Source organism: Myxine glutinosa, chromosome 6, assembly GCF_964187855.1.
Source record: "Myxine glutinosa chromosome 6, kmMyxGlut1.1, whole genome shotgun sequence".
Classification (NCBI taxonomy): Eukaryota; Metazoa; Chordata; class Myxini; order Myxiniformes; family Myxinidae; genus Myxine; species Myxine glutinosa.
In genome coordinates, this window is record NC_136266.1 from 56,605,700 (window position 1) to 56,624,210 (window position 18,511).

The 18,511-nt window shown below is 47.6% G+C and overlaps 1 protein-coding gene across 3 annotated transcripts in view; it reads left to right on the plus strand.

Annotated features, from left to right (window-relative positions):
- LOC137429811 (uncharacterized) overlaps window positions 1-18,511 on the plus strand; it is a 53,848-nt gene that overhangs the window by 23,876 nt on the left and 11,461 nt on the right. For 2 of the 3 annotated variants that reach the window (XM_078779881.1, XM_068120079.2), the window contains 2 exons: window positions 16,485-16,538; window positions 16,752-16,953. In XM_078779881.1, the coding sequence (XP_078636007.1) occupies window positions 16,485-16,538; window positions 16,752-16,953 (256 nt within the window). Of the gene's footprint in view, window positions 1-11,897; window positions 12,008-16,484; window positions 16,539-16,751; window positions 16,954-18,511 lie in introns of all 3 variants that reach the window. The other variant, XM_068120080.2, reaches the window with a different exon arrangement.

The following is an 18,511-nucleotide window of genomic DNA, read 5'->3' on the forward strand; positions in this document are numbered from 1 at the left end:
TAATGGGCCTACGTGTTGCTTGTGGACTAACTATGGGGGGCAAACCTTTAACCTGTAATGATGTTATATGTACACTCTCAAAACTCAACACTGCCCCCCCTCCTTCGCCAGGCTCGTCCCCGAGCCGAACCCACACAAGTGAGCACGACCGGTTTTTAGCAAGGGTCAGGACTACGTTTTAAATTACGTGTGACACTTAGGTGTGGTTTCCCTCTACAGTTAACCTCACCTTCTGTGTGACAGTTTTACAACACTAGATATGTCCCACTTACTGCGTTGTGTACTAACTAACCGACTCACACCCACGAATAACCGAATTGCGGAAAGAATTCTCAAATTAAACATCAAGCCGGTGGGGAGCATGTTATTTTCAAGACTAATCTAATTATTTACAGTTCTACAACCCAGGACCTGTCTTTTTGGGAAAGAAATTTGAGGAGAGAGAAACACAGAATGCACTGCACTGCACCAATACACCATTACACCAGAAATGCACAAAAAAATGCACAAAAATGCACAATCATCAAAATGCACACAAAGATCACATTTCAATAATAAATGGCACATTTGCTGCTTGGCTACTGCTGGGCTGCTGCGTCTTGCGTCTTCCTGCTTTGTCTTCGGTGTGCCATAATAAAACTTGATCTTCCTTCCTGACACACCAGAATAAATAAAAAGTGCACAAACCGTGTCCGTTTTTTAATTATTTCAGCAGGGCCAATCTCATGGTCCATCTGCGTGACTTTAACGCCACTTAAAATCAGTGGTCCGCAGGGCAATATAACGCTTGCAGCAAAGGTCTGTTCCAGCAATGTGTGGTCCATTATGTGTACTGGTGCAGCCAGAGGTAGCAGAGTGCAGCTGCACAGGTGGAGCAAAGTGCAGCCGCACCGCTCATGGTTCCTGCACACTCCCCTCAACAACAAAAAATGGGTCCATGGGTGGGGAGGAAAGACAGCAGAGGTTAGCGGAGGAAAGGGCGCACGGGTACACACAATACAAGGCAATGCAACATGAGGAGCACGGGAGAGCAAGCGGAGAAAGCTCGTCCCTAGCCGTACGTAACCCCCCCCCCCCCCCATGTCAGCCTACTCTTCCCTTGCCCTTCCCCGTATTTACACTTTACAAATTCGTCTCTACGTCTTGTCTCTTCTATCCCCCCTCTATGCCAAATTCGTCTTCCAATCCCTCCCAAGAAGGAAGAGATGGAATATCACAATGTCAAATCCTGTCGAGATGCGTCTTTCATTCCAAACATTTGCAAAATCTGGTGTGGAGTTCCGTCTCCTTGGTGAGTGGATGTGGATGGTGTGAAGAGATTCTCATCCTAACTATCTTCAACTAACATTAACTCTTAAACTACCCGGGGTCATGCCCTGCCAATTGGCATCTTTAAACTATGTAGTTCTAAAAAACAATTCCCATTGACTCGCCCTGTGGTGCGCTTCCAAATTTGGGGTCTCACTCACCCAATTTTTCACTACTGTGCGTTCGCACAATTTCGGGGCTGGGTCATGTGGCTCTACCAGCAGGTCTACCTACCTGCGCACCTCCGCCACTGAAGTTGCCACCCAAGCTTACCATGCTCCTTACAACTACCCTAAATCGGGGAAGGCCCCTCCTGGCTCTCTCACCCCTCTGATGCCCTCTCTGACATTGGGCTACCCGGGTCCTTCTCCTGGATCCTCGGGCCCCACTGAACACTACTCTGACTGGCTCCCAGAGCCCACCTGCGGCCTCACCTGGCCGACAGACTACCAGTGGCGGAGTGCCCCAATAACCATACGCACCAATTAAGCCCACACACCCAGCCATTCCAGACTCATGCACCCATCCAAGCACTTCATTGCCACTACCTGCACCACTGGTGTCAATATCCAATAATTTACCTAAACCCTCTACCTAACTTTAAACTACCCGCCCCGGGTACTCGTGTCGGGGTCCATCTTCCCACATCCACTCCTTCGCACCATGCATTCCACACCACTCATTCCACACCATTTATTCCACACCAAGCTCTCTTGCACACCTCTTGTGCTCTTACACCTTTTCCCCACTTGCACACCATGCAAGTCAATTCACTCAACACAATTCCACTTGTCCTCAATACACCACTTATACACTACTACACACACACACAGCATCATCTAACTAACTACTTCCCTCTAATACTCGTGCTTCCCGTCTTCCCTTACACTAAGCACTCCCTCGTCATTATCATCCAACTAATCTCTCTACGTCCCCTCTACCTGTACCATGTCCCTACTTAAATCTTGTCCCTATTATCTCTAAATCCCTAACAATATCCTCGCCCGCCCTCGGCTAGTTTACACTGCCACCCTATATTCCAATGCTCATGTGCCCCATATTTGTGTGAAGAATGGCGAAAGCGACCATCCCTCCACACCGGGCACCATTCCCCAACACTAGCACTATCTGTCCACTCCACTCGAGCTTCTCCGTGCGGCAATACATTTTCGTCACAGCTCGGCTTCGAAAAGCCGAGCAATGCATGCGGGTGGTTTGTCTCCTGTAGGTTGTGTCCGTCCGGCAATTTTCGATTCAGGGGAGGAAGTTTTGTTGGGCCAAGGTTCCAGGCTCCATCCCAACGTGGAGCCTTTCGGTCCCCGGCACGATGGCCCAACCTCCCATGGTCGGAGCACTGCGCCCGCCAGGGGGCGAAGCTCCAACCTCTCCTACCCCCCCCCCCTCGAACCGTGCCGATCGCCTTTCCCGCCAAGGCGCGGCACCGACCATAAAGGGCGGGGCCCGGCACGAATCGTGCACGCCACCGCGGCAACGATCCCCACTGCACACAAAGCACCCCGCGCACCGAGGGCTCGCGTCGGCTATCCGTTGCACTACGCGCTAACCCCCCGGTCTGGGTCGATACCCGAGTCGCATTCTCACACCCACACGCGACCCACTCCTCACTCGCACAACGCGGCGCTCCAGCGCCACCCATACACTCCATACATTTTGTTGCTGCACTCGCTCGTGCATTCGCTTCTCTTGCACACTCAGGTGCACACCACTCAGGCGCACTCATGCCATTCGCACACTCCATTATCACACACCCTCGCGCACATCCTGGCGATCATACCACTCGCACACTCCGTTACACACTTGGCCATTGCACACCCTCGTGCACACTCTCTTGTTACACACTCGGTAACAACCACGGGTGTGCGCTCTCCCGGTACACACCCAATCACGCACTCTGGTGTGCACTCCTGCACACTCTCTACCACACACTCCGGGATGGCTCCGGATATATATATTGTTACAGGTCGCGGACAGATGTTATAGAGCGAGCGGTGGTGTAAGACCGCGACCTAACAAAACTCACCCGATTCACCCAGAACTTTGGCCGTATCGCACCGTAGCTGCTCAATGAGGGAAAAGACAAAAACGACGCAATGCAAGAGGAAAAGGAATTAAAACGAGAAGACGTACAGACGAGTAATGGGGTTTATTATTTACACACACAAGCAAAAAGGAGCAATTAAGTTTATTTACAACACATAAGACGCAGGTGACACAGTGCAAATACTAGCTTATCTACAGACTTAACTTATCCCAGGACAGAACAAACAAAAGACACTGACTCACGCGGGGAATTGCAGGAATCGCAGGATGTGGAGGGCTGGAGGGAGAGGGAGGTCCAAAGGGGGGTCATGCAGCACGATCGGCGCGTTTAGCAGCCGCCGTTCCTTTTCGGCCCTGCTCCAAACCGCCGCCCAGGCCCCAAGCGGCTGCCGGGTGTCGCTGCTGCTGCCGCCTCCACTTGCCTTGCCAGGCCTTGTCCCACTCGTCTAAACCCTCAACTCTTTCTTGGTCCCTCACTCTTTACCACCACTCTCTTGACGACCAACTCAGACCTCTCTCACAAAGACCAACCCTTTGTGACCAACCGACTCAGACCCTCTACTGGCAACCGACTCAGACCAACTCAGAGTGCATCTCTCACCAACTCCTCTTGACCACTTCCGTTTTGCGCCTTTTATAGCGCCTGCAGCGATTACGCCCCCGGCGTTTTGGACACGCCCATCGGGGTGCTCACCTCGGCCCTGGTTGGTCGCGCGACCCTCGGGCTCCGCCCTGGATGACGACGGGCAGGCACGCCCCTCCTCCCCTCTGACGAGGTGGAGACACGCCTTTCTTCTCCGACTCAAAGCACATGGTCAATGGCGGTTATTGGAGGGGAGGTGATTGGGAATCGAGGGCTCAGCAGTGACGAGAGGGGATGTAATATGGAAATGGAGGTTTTGGGGATGGGAAGGAAAGGGAGATTTTTGGGGATGGGAAGGAAAGGGGGATCTATTCTCTTTCACTGGTGCAATGGAGTATTTCAATTAATGGAAGACACAGCCTTACACTAATACACATAATAAGGATATAACTGTCAAAAAAGATATATCGTGTCCTGCATGTATGTTTTATGGACTAACTACGGAAACGCCCTTTGACCTTTATACAACCACAAACGGAGGGAGGAGGGGTGATATTTTACAACAACCTTTTACAACAACCTTTTACAACAACGTTTTACAACAACAATAAAATAAAAAAACATTCTCATATCCACAACACTGCACCCTCCTCCCCTTAGGCACGTCCCGGGCCTATAACTTTTACCTTAGTGTGGCACGTAGGTGTAGTTCCCTCTACTTTTAACCTGACCCTGAGTGCGATAGTTTTAAAACATAATAAATGTGTCCCGCTGCTCCATTGCACCCTGCCTAACAGACTTACGCCCACAGTTAACCGAATTGCGGAATGGTCTTCAAACTACACACTGACGGTGGGAAGCATTATTTACAATTGACGCTATTTTTATTTACAAAACTAACCCAGGACCTGTAATTGTTCTTTCGGGGGGGAGACAGTCTGCTCTGCATCGACGCACCATGAACGCACCCAAAAACGCACCAATACAAGCCCAAGCACCAATCGGTGCAGTCACCATTGTTCATCAATGTTCAACAATAAAATAAAATCAACAACCCCTAACCCTGCAGGTGGTCTCTTGCTCTTCGGCTCCCTCTGCTGGTGATTATTATTTGTCTTCCAGATGTTGTCATTTTCATTTTGCTTTGCTTACTGGCGGCCTATTTTCAATAAAGTGTGCCCAATGTGTCCTTTTTTATTTGCTTTATTTATGGCCCACAGGGCCGACTGTGTGGTTCACCTGTGGGGCACCGGTGCCCTGTGGCCAAGGTCCGCCAGCAAGATTTCGGGCCCTCATGGCCGGTTCCAGCAGAGGGGCCATGCCCCAACCCATGGGGTCCATAAGTGGTGCTCGGCCACAGGCATGTGGTCCATAATGTGGTGCATCGATGCAGACAGCTGGTTCTGGGAATTTCGGGCGCACAATGGCCGACCCACGCACGCTCCCCTCGGCGCCCAACGGCGCACAGGTCATGTGGGAGACAAAAGGGGAAAGACAATTGAGCGAGGGGTAAGGTCACAAGGGTACACATCAATAAGGCAATGCAAGGCGAAATGCGTACGGAGGGCGAAGTGAGAAAGCTCGTCCCTACCGTACGTCACCCCCCTGTCACCTACCCTACCCTTGCCCTTACCCCATATGTACAAAAATCTACACATTTACAAATTCGTCACTACTGTCACGTCTTCCCCATAGTTCCCTTATACCAAATTCGTCTCCACAATCCCTCTACTTCAAAATTTGCCATCACCAATTCATCATCAATCCTCATAAGGAGGGAGAGATGGAATTACGCACAATGTCACACCCACGTCATGATGCGTCTCACAATCCAAACATTTGCATCATAAAAAATAATCAAAACATGGCATGGTGTGGAGTACCTGTCACCTCAGGTGAGTGGATGCAGATGGTGCGAGGAGATCCTTCATCCTAACTATCCTCTAAATGACTTTAACACACTTTACACTACCCGGGGTCTTTCCCTGCCAATCCATTGGCCAACTTACACTATGGGTTCTAATAACCAATTCCCATTGCCCAAACTGTGGTGCTTCTCAATTTGGGGTCTCACTCCCCCGATTCATCTCCCGGTGCCCTCGCACAATTTCTGGGCTGCGACGTGTAACTCTCCCAGCAGGTCTACCCACCTGCACACCTCCACCACTGTAGTTGCCACCCGAGCTTACCTAGCTCCTCACCCTAACCTATCTAACTGGGGCAGGCCCCTCCTGGCTCTGTCACCCCACTCGGTGCCCTCTGGCACTGGGCTACCCGGGTCCGTCCTCCGGATCCTCGGGCCCCATCCACAACAACTACTACCGGCTCCCAGAGCCCACCTGCGGCCTCACCTGGCCGACATCCTCACAGTGGTGGAGCGCCCAACCAACTACACACACTAACAGGCTACACGCCCAGCCATTTCCACGACACTAATGCACCCATCCAAATACCATTCTTTCACCTCGCACCACAGATGCCAATATCCAACCACAATTTACCTATACCCTCTACCTAACACTTGCACTACCCGCCCCGCCCCGGGTATCCGTGATGGGGGTCCACTCTTCCCCCATTCACACCTTCGCACCATCCACTCCACTCCACAATTTCCACCATACTCACTCCACGACCATCCATTCCAATACTCCATACCATTTATTCCATACACCTGTCTTTCATTCACCTGTCGTTGCACACCTGTGCAATCCTACCTGGTGCCACCTGCACCCTCCTCCTCTTCCTGGACCAGTTGGTCAACACAACACACATCACTCACTCATACACTGCTCCACACACCTGTTCAGTTGCACACCTGTGCAATCACACCTGTTCAATCCTCACCTGTTCAATCCTCACACACACGGCATCATCTCAGCTAACTACTCCCCTCTGAAACTTGCGCTTCCCAGTCGTCCCTTTAAACTATTGCGCTCCCACATCATTATAATCCACACTAATCTACCTGCGTCCCCACTACAGGTATCAGTCACTAACTAATCTTAACGTTACCTAATGTCAGCTTCGCTAGATCCCTACAATATAACCTAACCCACCCGGGCTAGTTTTCACTGCCATACACCCCATAAGCTATAGCGCATTTGCCCCCCGTCTGTGAGGGATGGTGGATTTGCCATCCCACCACATCGGGGGTCTCTCACTATCAATTTTGTTCGTCCAGATTCCAACCAATTCAAAAATTTTCCATTTACTGCCAATTCTACCCATCTTTCGAAATTTCGTATCAATTCACTATCACTATCACCATCACCCGTCTACTTATTACATCCTCTCGGTGCGCCAATTCACGTCTACAGCCCGGCTTCGTACAGCCGAGCAATGAACGCGGATTCTTTTGTGCCGGCGGCTGGATGCGTCCCGCATTCGGGGCAGGGGCGGGGGCTTACCCGGGCCGAGATCCCACGCACCACCTCGGCGTGGAGCCATCCAATGTCCCGATCTCGACCTGCCGGCACGTCTCAATAGAAAGTGGTCGCCATGACGACCCTTCCTATCGGGCGGCCCGCTCCGCCTAGTGGAGCCCGGACGCGGCCGTTCCAAGCGAGGCCCAGCGTGGATCGCGCACGGCGGTCCTTTCGAACCCGCCATGGCTCGGATCCCCGCTGGTTCTCGCGGCACGCGAAGCTGCCCGACGCGCACCGAGGGCCCGAGTCGGCTATAAGTCATTCTAACCTCTAGCCTGGTTACCGTCGACGCTTCACCTGGATTCTTACAAGCATACGCTACCCCTTTCTTGCTCATACATGCAGCTGTTTCCATGCTCCTCGTCGTACCGTTCCTTACACACCTCGGTACACTCATTCCTCTCCCAGCCTTGGTCACACACCTGACCACTGAACACTTTGGCACACATTCGTTGGTCGCACACCTCACCAACACACCTCTTCGCGCCCCCTCCTCGGTCACTTCCTCTGTGACAATCACAGGTGTGCTCTCATTCGCACACCCAACCACGTGCCTCACTACCAACTCAAATGTGCCTTCCCACACACGCTCTACCATTCCAGGTGTGCATCCTTCCATTCCAGGTGTACATCCTCGCTCACCTGTCACAACCAACTCACGCTCCGTTTCACTCTCACTACTCTCACCTCCACTCTTGACAGCGCACTCACCCTTACTCTCGACGGCACACTCTTTCCTCATGCACCCGTCCGTTACACACCTTTCTCGCGCACACCCTCCCGTTACATCCTCTGTAACACTCACCACAGGCGTACACTTCCTCGTTACATCCTCTGTAACACTCACCACAGGTGTACACTCTCTCGTTACATCCTCTGTAACACTCACCACAGGTGTACACTCTCTCGTTACTTCCTCCGTAACACTCACCACACCGCGCTTCCATGTACCCCCTCGCACACGCGCTACGACCGGCTCACTCCTGACGGCACACTCACTCCTCATGCACCCGTCCGTTACACACCTTTCTCGCGCATCCTCTCGCGCACACTTTTTCCTTACTTCCTCCGTAACACTCACCACACCGCGCTTCCCTGTGCTCCCTCGCACACGCGCTACGACCGGCTCACTCCTGACGGCACACTCACTCCTCGGCATGCACTTTTTCCTCACACACCCCATGGTCGGACATTCTCGCACACCTCTTTTTTCACACACCTGACCTGTCACACACTTCACCAACGGCCTTTCACGAACACCCGGATCCAAAGCAACCCCCAAGCCGACTGAAGCTTTCCTCACATAATATACATTGCCATTCACCTCCGTACTTCGTCTCCGCACCTCCTTTGCCACCTGCAAACTTTTTATTTGGTTAGTGAGCATCACATTATGAGTTGAGCACCGACCTTGCACATATTCCATTACCTCCTCCTGGATTTCTCTCTTAGTTTCTGTCCGTCCCTTCTTAATTTCACTCACCTCTTCTCCCACTTCCTCTAATTTTTGTTTAACCTCTTTTATTTCTCGGTGCGTCTCCTCAAGTTCGTCCTCTAAGGCTACCGTGACCGTCTCTATGTGCATCCTCACCTGCCGGTCCTTTGTCTCCATTATCTCTGTCACCTCCTCCACCCTCATTGTCAGTTCCTCCCGTACCATCTGACATTGCCTCTGTGTCGCTATCAAGTCATTTTTAATTTCTTTTTGTGTCGCCTTTAACCCTCCGAATACTGCAGTGTTCCTTTGAACCTGCTCCACTAACTTCGTTTGTCCCTCTGTCAGCTGTTCCACCTCCTCCGTCAGATCTTCTATTCCCTCCTGTAACCTAGCCGTATTATTTCTCACCTCTTTCTCTATACGCTTTTCGCCTCGCTTTACCTCCTCGCGTAGCCCCGAGACCTCCTCACCCACACCCCGTCGTATCTCCTCCTTCATCTCCCCCATCTCTTTTGTAGATGCCACCCTCATCTGTCCCAATTCATCCCTCTGAGCATCCAGTTTGGTTTCTACCCCGATTTTTACCTCCTCTATCTGCTCTCCCATTTGTTTAATTTCTCGGGCGGATTGCTCCCCTATCTCCCGCAATTTGCCTTCCATCCTGTTTTCTAGCCCCATTAACCCATTTTTCACCCCTTCTAACTGATTCTCCTGGGCAGCCATTCTATTTTCCACCCCCGTTAACCCATTCTTTACTTCTTTTATCCCGTTGTCTAACCCCTCAAAATTATTGTCCAACTTCCCAAATTTCTTGTCCAACTCCTCCCCAGTACCCCTCGCTTCGTCCCTCATTACCCCCATTTGGCCCCCCATTACGCCCAATTGCTCACTCTGAGCCCTTATTTGCTCACTCTGAGCATCCATAAGGGCCTTCATTTGGATCATAAAAAGGCCCCAATCCATCGGCGGCGCTGCTACGGTCACGGGCGTGGCTAAATTTGGCGCCACAATAACCATGTGCGCGAGGCCGCCATTTTGTGCACCTGATACACCCTCAACCACCTCATTGCTCTCCTCTTCCCTTTCTTCCCCGAAGTCCTGGGTTACTTCTAACCCCTCTATCTCTCCCACCGGCATCCCGTCGCCTTGAACAGCCATGGCGCGATTTCAAAATTCGGGTTTTACTTTATAAAACATAATAAATTTCGGTACTTTATAATTTTGAGCGCGTGAAGCGCGCTCCGGATCGATCTCACTCCCCGACACCAATTGTTACAGGTCGCGGACAGATGTTATAGACCGAGCGGTGGTGTAAGACCGCGACCTAACAAAACTCACCCGATTCACCCAGAACTTTGGCCGTATCGCACCGTAGCTGCTCAATGAGGGAAAAGACAAAAACGACGCAATGCAAGAGGAAAAGGAATTAAAACGAGAAGACGTACAGACGAGTAATGGGGTTTATTATTTACACACACAAGCAAAAAGGAGCAATTAAGTTTATTTACAACACATAAGACGCAGGTGACACAGTGCAAATACTAGCTTATCTACAGACTTAACTTATCCCAGGACAGAACAAACAAAAGACACTGACTCACGCGGGGAATTGCAGGAATCGCAGGATGTGGAGGGCTGGAGGGAGAGGGAGGTCCAAAGGGGGGTCATGCAGCACGATCGGCGCGTTTAGCAGCCGCCGTTCCTTTTCGGCCCTGCTCCAAACCGCCGCCCAGGCCCCAAGCGGCTGCCGGGTGTCGCTGCTGCTGCCGCCTCCACTTGCCTTGCCAGGCCTTGTCCCACTCGTCTAAACCCTCAACTCTTTCTTGGTCCCTCACTCTTTACCACCACTCTCTTGACGACCAACTCAGACCTCTCTCACCAAGACCAACCCTTTGTGACCAACCGACTCAGACCCTCTACTGGCAACCGACTCAGACCAACTCAGAGTGCATCTCTCACCAACTCCTCGTGACCACTTCCGTTTTGCGCCTTTTATAGCGCCTCCAGCGATTACGCCCCCGGCGTTTTGGACACGCCCATCGGGGTGCTCACCTCGGCCCTGGTTGGTCGCGCGACCTTCGGGCTCCGCCCTGGATGACGACGGGCGGGCACGCCCCTCCTCCCCTCTGACGAGGTGGAGACACGCCTTTCTTCTCCGACTCAAAGCACTTGGTCAATGGCGGTTATTGGAGGGGAGGTGATTGGGAATCGAGGGCTCAGCAGTGACGAGAGGGGATGTAATATGGAAATGGAGGTTTTGGGGATGGGAAGGAAAGGGAATCTATTCTCTTTCACTGGTGCAATGGAGTATTTCAATTAATGGAAGACACAGCCTTACGCTAATACACTTAATAAGGGTATAACTGTCAAAAAAAAGATATATCGTGTCCTGCATGTATGTTTTATGGACTAACTACGGAAACGCCCTTTGACCTTTATACAACCACAAACGGAGGGAGGAGGGGTGATATTTTACAACAACCTTTTACAACAACGTTTTACCACAACAATAAAATAAAAAAACATTCTCATATCCACAACAATATATATATATATATATATATATATATATATATATATATATATATATATATATATATATATATACATACATACATACATACATACATACATACATACATACATACATACATACATACACACACATACACATACATATACATACATATACATACATACATACACATACATACATACATACATACATACATACATACATACATACATACATACATACATACACATACATACATACATACATACACATACACATACACATACACATACATATATATATATATATATATATATATATATATGTATATATATATATATATATATATATACATACATACATACACACACTGCCGGTTCAGCCAGGCTGAACAGTTTAAGTTTTGTATCCCACTGATAGGCTGGATCTTGATCTGGACCTGAACCAAAATCAAATCAATTGATCAAGTCCTTCCCATCGGTGTTGAGAACCATAATCCAGATACACTGTCCATTCACTGGTAGTGATCCATTGGAGGGATTATGTAACACATGTCCCTCCACTCAGGCTTTGCACCCACATGGTCGGGAGTTTGCAGTATGAGCAGCTGCCCATTCGGCAAACTGAGAAAGTTCTCCAAGTCTTTTGTTGTGCAGAGGCACAAGCCTTTCTCTCAGGTATTTTTCCAAGTATTTTTGGCTTCTTTCAGAGGCTTTGTGAACCATTTCATGTAACGTTCGTTATCTCACACACAATATACTTTATCGTGTCCCAGAGATCTCTATTTGCTGGTGTTTCTGCTCATGCGCACTGAGCATTCTGGGGCGGATTACGTCATTTTGAAAATCCCGTATACATAGCGTCAGTGCTGCCGAAGCAGTTTTTTGACGAGGTATTACAATCCTGGAGGGATTCCCCAGTCATATATTTCATGTAGTTTGTATATGTCGAGTTAAATGTATTCAGTAAAACGGGACTTGCCACAACAGGTACTGTTCGGTGTAGTAAGTACAAACAACAACAACAACAGGCATTTTAAGGCCATTTTCCCTGCTAGAGTGGGGGTTAGCCTTGCGGGCCCCATGACGATCTTCTCCATTTTGCCCTATTTTCTACATCTCCCCTTGTTTAACCCCCTTGCCCGAATTTCTTCTTCCACCACCTTCAGCCAAGTCTTTCTCGGTCATCTCCGTCCTCTACTTCTGCATTAATTTCCATCATTCTTCTCAACCAGTCACTTTCATCCTTCCTCAACACATGACCAAACCATCTCAACCTGTTTCTCTTCACAGCATCCATCACAGGTTCTATTCCCATCATCTTTTGCAATTCATCATTTGTCTTCCTCTCTCTCAATGATACTCCACACATCCACCGAACCATTCGCATTTCCACCCTTTCCAGCCTTCGTTGCTGCTCTACGTTCATTACCCATGTCTCGCTCCGATAAATCATAACACTTCTCACACATGCAGCATACCTTTCCCTTCAGCTTCAACGACACTCCCCTCCTCATCAGCACGCCACTCAGTTCCCGAAACTTCTTCCATGCACATCTCACTCCAGCAACCGTTGCCGAGTCTGATCCACCTTCTCCATTCAGCATCTCTCCTAGGTAGGAAAATGTTTTCACACCTTACAGCTTCATCCCGTCTCCAAGATACAACTCAACATTTCCTCCATCTGCAGCTCCCTCTGTGCACACCTTACACTTGAATGTAGCTGCCACACTGGTTGATGACCCTCTCAGACCACTACATTTTTGATGAACCCACTCAGCGCACATTGTATATTGAATGGAGTTCACTCTGACTCCCTCCTTCACACAATACACAGCCACTTCCCAGTTCTTTCCACCACACCACATGCTTTACCACTTGCCATCACCTTCCTCTTTCCGGTATTCACCTTCAGACCTTTTGCCTCCATACATTCCTTCCACTTGTTCATCCTCTCCTTCAGTCCATCCATACTCTCCCCAATCAACACCAGATCATCTGCATTCAAAACTCCCACGGTAAACCCTCCTTTACGTTCTGAGCCACGGTAACCCCCCCAACCCCCACCCCCATTGGAGGAAGACCCTTATGAGCAGGCCCGTTGGTACCCCTCTATTTGGCAGCCAGTGCCCCGGAAGCATTGACGGACGGAAAGAGAGTGAAAATTATACAGTCACATGAAAAAGTAAGTACACCCCATGTAAAGTTTTCACTTTTTCAACATATTTCAACATACAGTTGTTTGATCTTTATTTCAACAATATCTATCTATAATTCCATTAATCTCTGTGTGTTTGTATGTGTGTATGTGTGTATGTGTGTATGTTTGTCTGTGACCGCTGTTTCTCGACAACCACGGGTCCGATATACTTTAAACTTGCCAGGTATATTGCTGGGGACCCGAGGATGTGCCTTTTCAAGGTTTCATATTAATCGGACAAGTACTTACCGAGCTATGGCGATTTCTTTACCAAACACTGCAAGCCGTTCGCTTTGGACCAAACCATTGCATGTAAATAGAGGGGGGGGGGTTCTGTGGTCCTTGCGAATGGACCAAACCATTCATGTAAATAGAGGGGGGGGGGGGGTTCTGTGGTCGTTACTGCCACGTGGTTTCAAAGTTTTTTTTTTGTTGTTGTTGTTTGCACGCATGTTTTTTTGCACCCACGTACGGGCACGCCCTAGGATGTTTACACACACACACCCCTACACAAATTTTTTTTTTTTTTTTTTTTTTGGCAAGGAACGGGCACCCACGTACGGGCACGTCCTAGCTTATATATAGTACGGGCATGCCCTAGTTGATAGATAAAGGTGATATAATATAACAAATATCATTAAACATTTAAATGTTGTAGTCCATTGTATAATTTAAATAAACATAAATGCAAATTTCGCATGTGGAAAAAGTAAGTACACCCCGACATTTATCACTACTTAAAATACCTAAAATTAGAATCAGGTGCACCAGCTCAGGTGCAAATGATTAGAACATCGTTAGAGAGGATCTTGGAGGAACCTGTCTTAATTAAACCTCAGATATTTAGTGTGGTTTGCTCTTTGTTGTTGAAGTGTGTGGCGTCACCATGCCTAAATCAAAAGAGCTCTCTGAGGCCTTCAGAAAGAAGGTTATAGATGCCCACGAGTCTGGGAAGGGATTAAAAAAGATCTCCAAACAATTTGAAATCAATCATTCAACTGTCCAGAAGATCATCTACAAGTGGAGAAGATTCCAAACAACTGCCAACTTGTTCAGGCCAGGCCACCCCAGCAAGTTCAGCCCGAGAGCAGACCGCAAGATGCTGAAAGAAGTCTCGAATAACCCCAGAATGTCATCATGGGACCTACAAGTAGCTCTTGCCACTGTTGATGTCAAAGTGCACGAGTCTACCATTAGAAAGAGGTTGTACAAATTTGATCTACATGGGAGGTGTGCCAGGAGGAAACCTTTGTTGTCCAGAAAGAACATGAGGGCAAGACTAAAGTTTGCCAATGAACACCTCGGCAAAGACCAGCACTTCTGGAACAATGTGCTCTGGACAGATGAGTCAAAGGTAGAGCATAGGTAGAGGTACTTTGTCAAAGTCAAAGGTAGGCTACAGTACCAGAAGACATATTTGGCAAAAACCAAAGACAGCATTTGACCACAAGAACCTGATACCAACTGCAAAGCATGGTGGTGGAAATATTATGGTTTGGGGCAGCTTTGCTGCATCAGGGCCTGGGCAGCTCACCATCATCGAATCCACTATGAATTCTTCATTGTACCAGAGGGTGCTTGAGGATAATGTGAGGCCATCTGTCGGAAAGTTGAAGTTCAACGGAAGGTGGACCTTGCAACATGACAATGACCCGAAACATACCAGTAAATCCACCAAGGAATGGCTGAAAAGAAAGAAATGGAGGGTTCTGGAATGGCCAAGTCAAAGCCCAGATCTAAATCCCATCGAGATGTTGTGGGGGGATTTGAAACGAGCTATGCATGCAAGAAACCCCTCAAACATCGCACAGGTGAAAGAATTCTGCATGGAGGAGTGGGCAAAAATTTCTCCCAGTCGATGTCAGACACTGCTAGACAGTTATAAGAAATGCCGACTTGAGGTTGTTTCTGCCAAAGGGGGCAATACCACCTGTTAAAGCCAAGGGTGTACTTACTTTTTCCACATGTGAAATTTGCATTTATGTTTATTTAAATTATACAATGGACTACAAAATGTAAATGTTTCATGATATTTGTTATATTATATCACCTTTATCTATCAATATTGTTAAAATGAAGATCAAATAGCTGTATGTTGAAATATGTTGAAAAAGTCAAAACTTTACATGGGGTGTACTTACTTTTTCACGTGACTGTCTGTGTGGGAAAATTGCATGCTTGGTCAGGGCCGCCCAGATAGCTCAGATGGCAGAGCACTGGTTCGGTTTTCCAGAGGACCTGGCCTCGATTCCTGGTCTGGGCATGTAATTTTCCCACATATATCAATTTAAATATGAAAGTTATTTGTTACAATTTAAATTTGCATAATTTGTTACTTTTCCTGGTGTTTTCAGCATGCAACTCTTTTGAGACTTCCCTGATATTGAAGGTGAAATTTTCTTGTATTACCACTTCCTGTCAATGCATTAGAATAGAGAACTTGAGTTGCAACCGTACAGTTTGGATCAATGATTCGCGATAAACAAACGCAACAACAATCAACCTTTTTTATTATTCTCGCACAAAGGCATTGGGTCCAACATTTCGACCAGTGAGTGACCTTTATCATTGGATTGAAACACAAGTCATGGTCTCCCCATTCTTAGAGCTTTCTCTCAGGGGGAGAAAAGTATTGCGGAATCGCACGACTGTGACATGCAGATCGTGATTGTAATAATTTTGCATTTCATGAGCCGTGCCTTCATTATGGGATGAAAAAAGTTGTGCGCTGCATGTTTTTTTGTTTTGTTTTGTTTTTAGTAAATTGTGATGATTCCCAACTACGTACATCCATTTCTTTGCTGACAATACAATATATGTTTATTACTTGTTTTCAACACAACTCACTTTTCTTTACATTTGGAGAACCTGCAGGTTTAAACAATAGTTCTGCCATGCTGTTGATTGTTATGACATTTGTTTTGTGTGTGTGTGTGTGTGTGTGGTAAATTGCAGGCAATGTTGGTGGAACGATCTAGCAGTTTACAGATTTCAAATGCACAGCTTGTGGTGAGTAACCTTGAATGCCGACATCGTGGATTTCTTTTGTCTAATATTTCGCACAACCTGAACTTTTTTTTTTGGCCAATCCCATCCGGTCCTTGCACAATGCACAGCCATGGTATTGTCTTGCAGTTGCACTTCCTCATCTTGTCATGATTCTGATGACATAGATGCGTTGTTTCCTCTGACATGATCTTGGATCTACCGGCTCTTTTGCAGGCACCTGGGTTTCATGATCAATGTTACTTCGGAACATTACCTGAGCAGTTACAGGCTCTGATACTCCTCTTGGAGTTTCTGGCGCGTGATTTCAAGAAATATGACTTGCACACAATGTCTGCTGGTCGGTGTTCCACTTTGACAAATCTTATCAAAATGCTGGCATATCTCTTCCGAACATACACAATGCTGCTTCGTGCTGGTGAGAGAAGCGACGAGTGTTGATGTGATTGAAAGTTGTGCCAAGTATGCCTTACATAAATGTGATAATCCTTTAAGCTGATGTCGAGGTGATGGGTTTAAAAAGAAAACCACGTTTCCTGACGACTAAATATGGTCCTGAAAGATGATTGGTTTTCCAGAGCAAGTCATGAACAACCAGAAAGAGTGATCGGAGATTGCAGACCCTCGCCAGGATGTATTTGTGTGGTGTATTTTGTGGGATGTTTATTAGCTGCTGTGTTTGTGTGGTTTATTGACGACGTAGATTTATGTTCAATCAAATATGGCTGCCAAACCACATGACCGATGACATCATCATCATCATCATTATTATTATTTTTGTCCACCAATTTATCCCTAGATGGTGCTCAAGAAATTTCCTCTTTATTGGATGAAGTTTTGTACTTGTCGAATTATGACGTCATAATGGAGGCAGCTATGACGTCATCATTAACATATGTTATTCCCCATGGAGAGTTCTTTACAATGAGCCATGTATCGATATTTTCTATGCAGCGCTTTCGGGGATATAGAGGTGCAAAGTTTTTCGGTTTTTCCAAGATGGCGCCCATACCACGTGACCTATGACGTCATAATTGTCATTAAAAAATATACAGGTGGAGGTGCAGCTATGATGAACATTTCCTGTCAATCGGACCAACCGTTTCTGAGAAAATCATATTTATTCTGTGCGGACAAATGGTCTCAAATGCAATACCCTCTCCTCTGGCGAGTGTAATAAAACTGATTGGATACAACTTTAACCATCATGATGCGGAAGTCGAGTCTCTCAAATTGTGAAGTATTCAATGCCCAATATTTCAATGCTTTTCATATTTGAAAATATGTTGCATGTAACTATTCCATAAATCAATATGCCACAGCATGAAACTGGAGACAAGTGAAGGATAGGTAAAGTAGAAGGGCTCAAAATGCCCTTTTTGCATGCAGATACAGAACGTGATTACTCTGTGAAATCAATCTTAACCATTTTTTAAAATTACATTGTGATGTAATACATTTTATTAGCCTGGTGTTGGCTTAGCGGTTAGGGTGCTGGCTTGGGATCCTAGGATCCTGGGTTCAAATCCCGGTCGATCGCTGAATTAATGCCAGGGGGGTTGACTCAGCCTGTCATCCTTACGAGGTCGGCAAATTGAGTACCAGCTTGCTGGGATGAATGATCACGGTGTGTACCCCGATTTAGAATAGGTACACCGTATTCCTGCGCATCGTAAGAGCGTGACCAAGGGTTGGCGTCAGGAAGGGCATCCGGCCATAAAAACATTGCCTCAAACAGGGAACCATGATTGTCATGGGGCCCGCAAGGCTAACCCCCACTCTAGCGGGGAAAATGGCCTTAAAACGATCATTCATATTCATTCATTCACATTGTGATGTTTTCGATAGATGTTTTTGTTGTTTCTTTAATCTGCACTTTAACAAATTTTTTGATTATCCATTCTTCTTCTCATTCCTTTTTACATGGATGAGGTCCAATGGTACCAGGCTTCTTCCCTGCCTTGCCCACGATACTC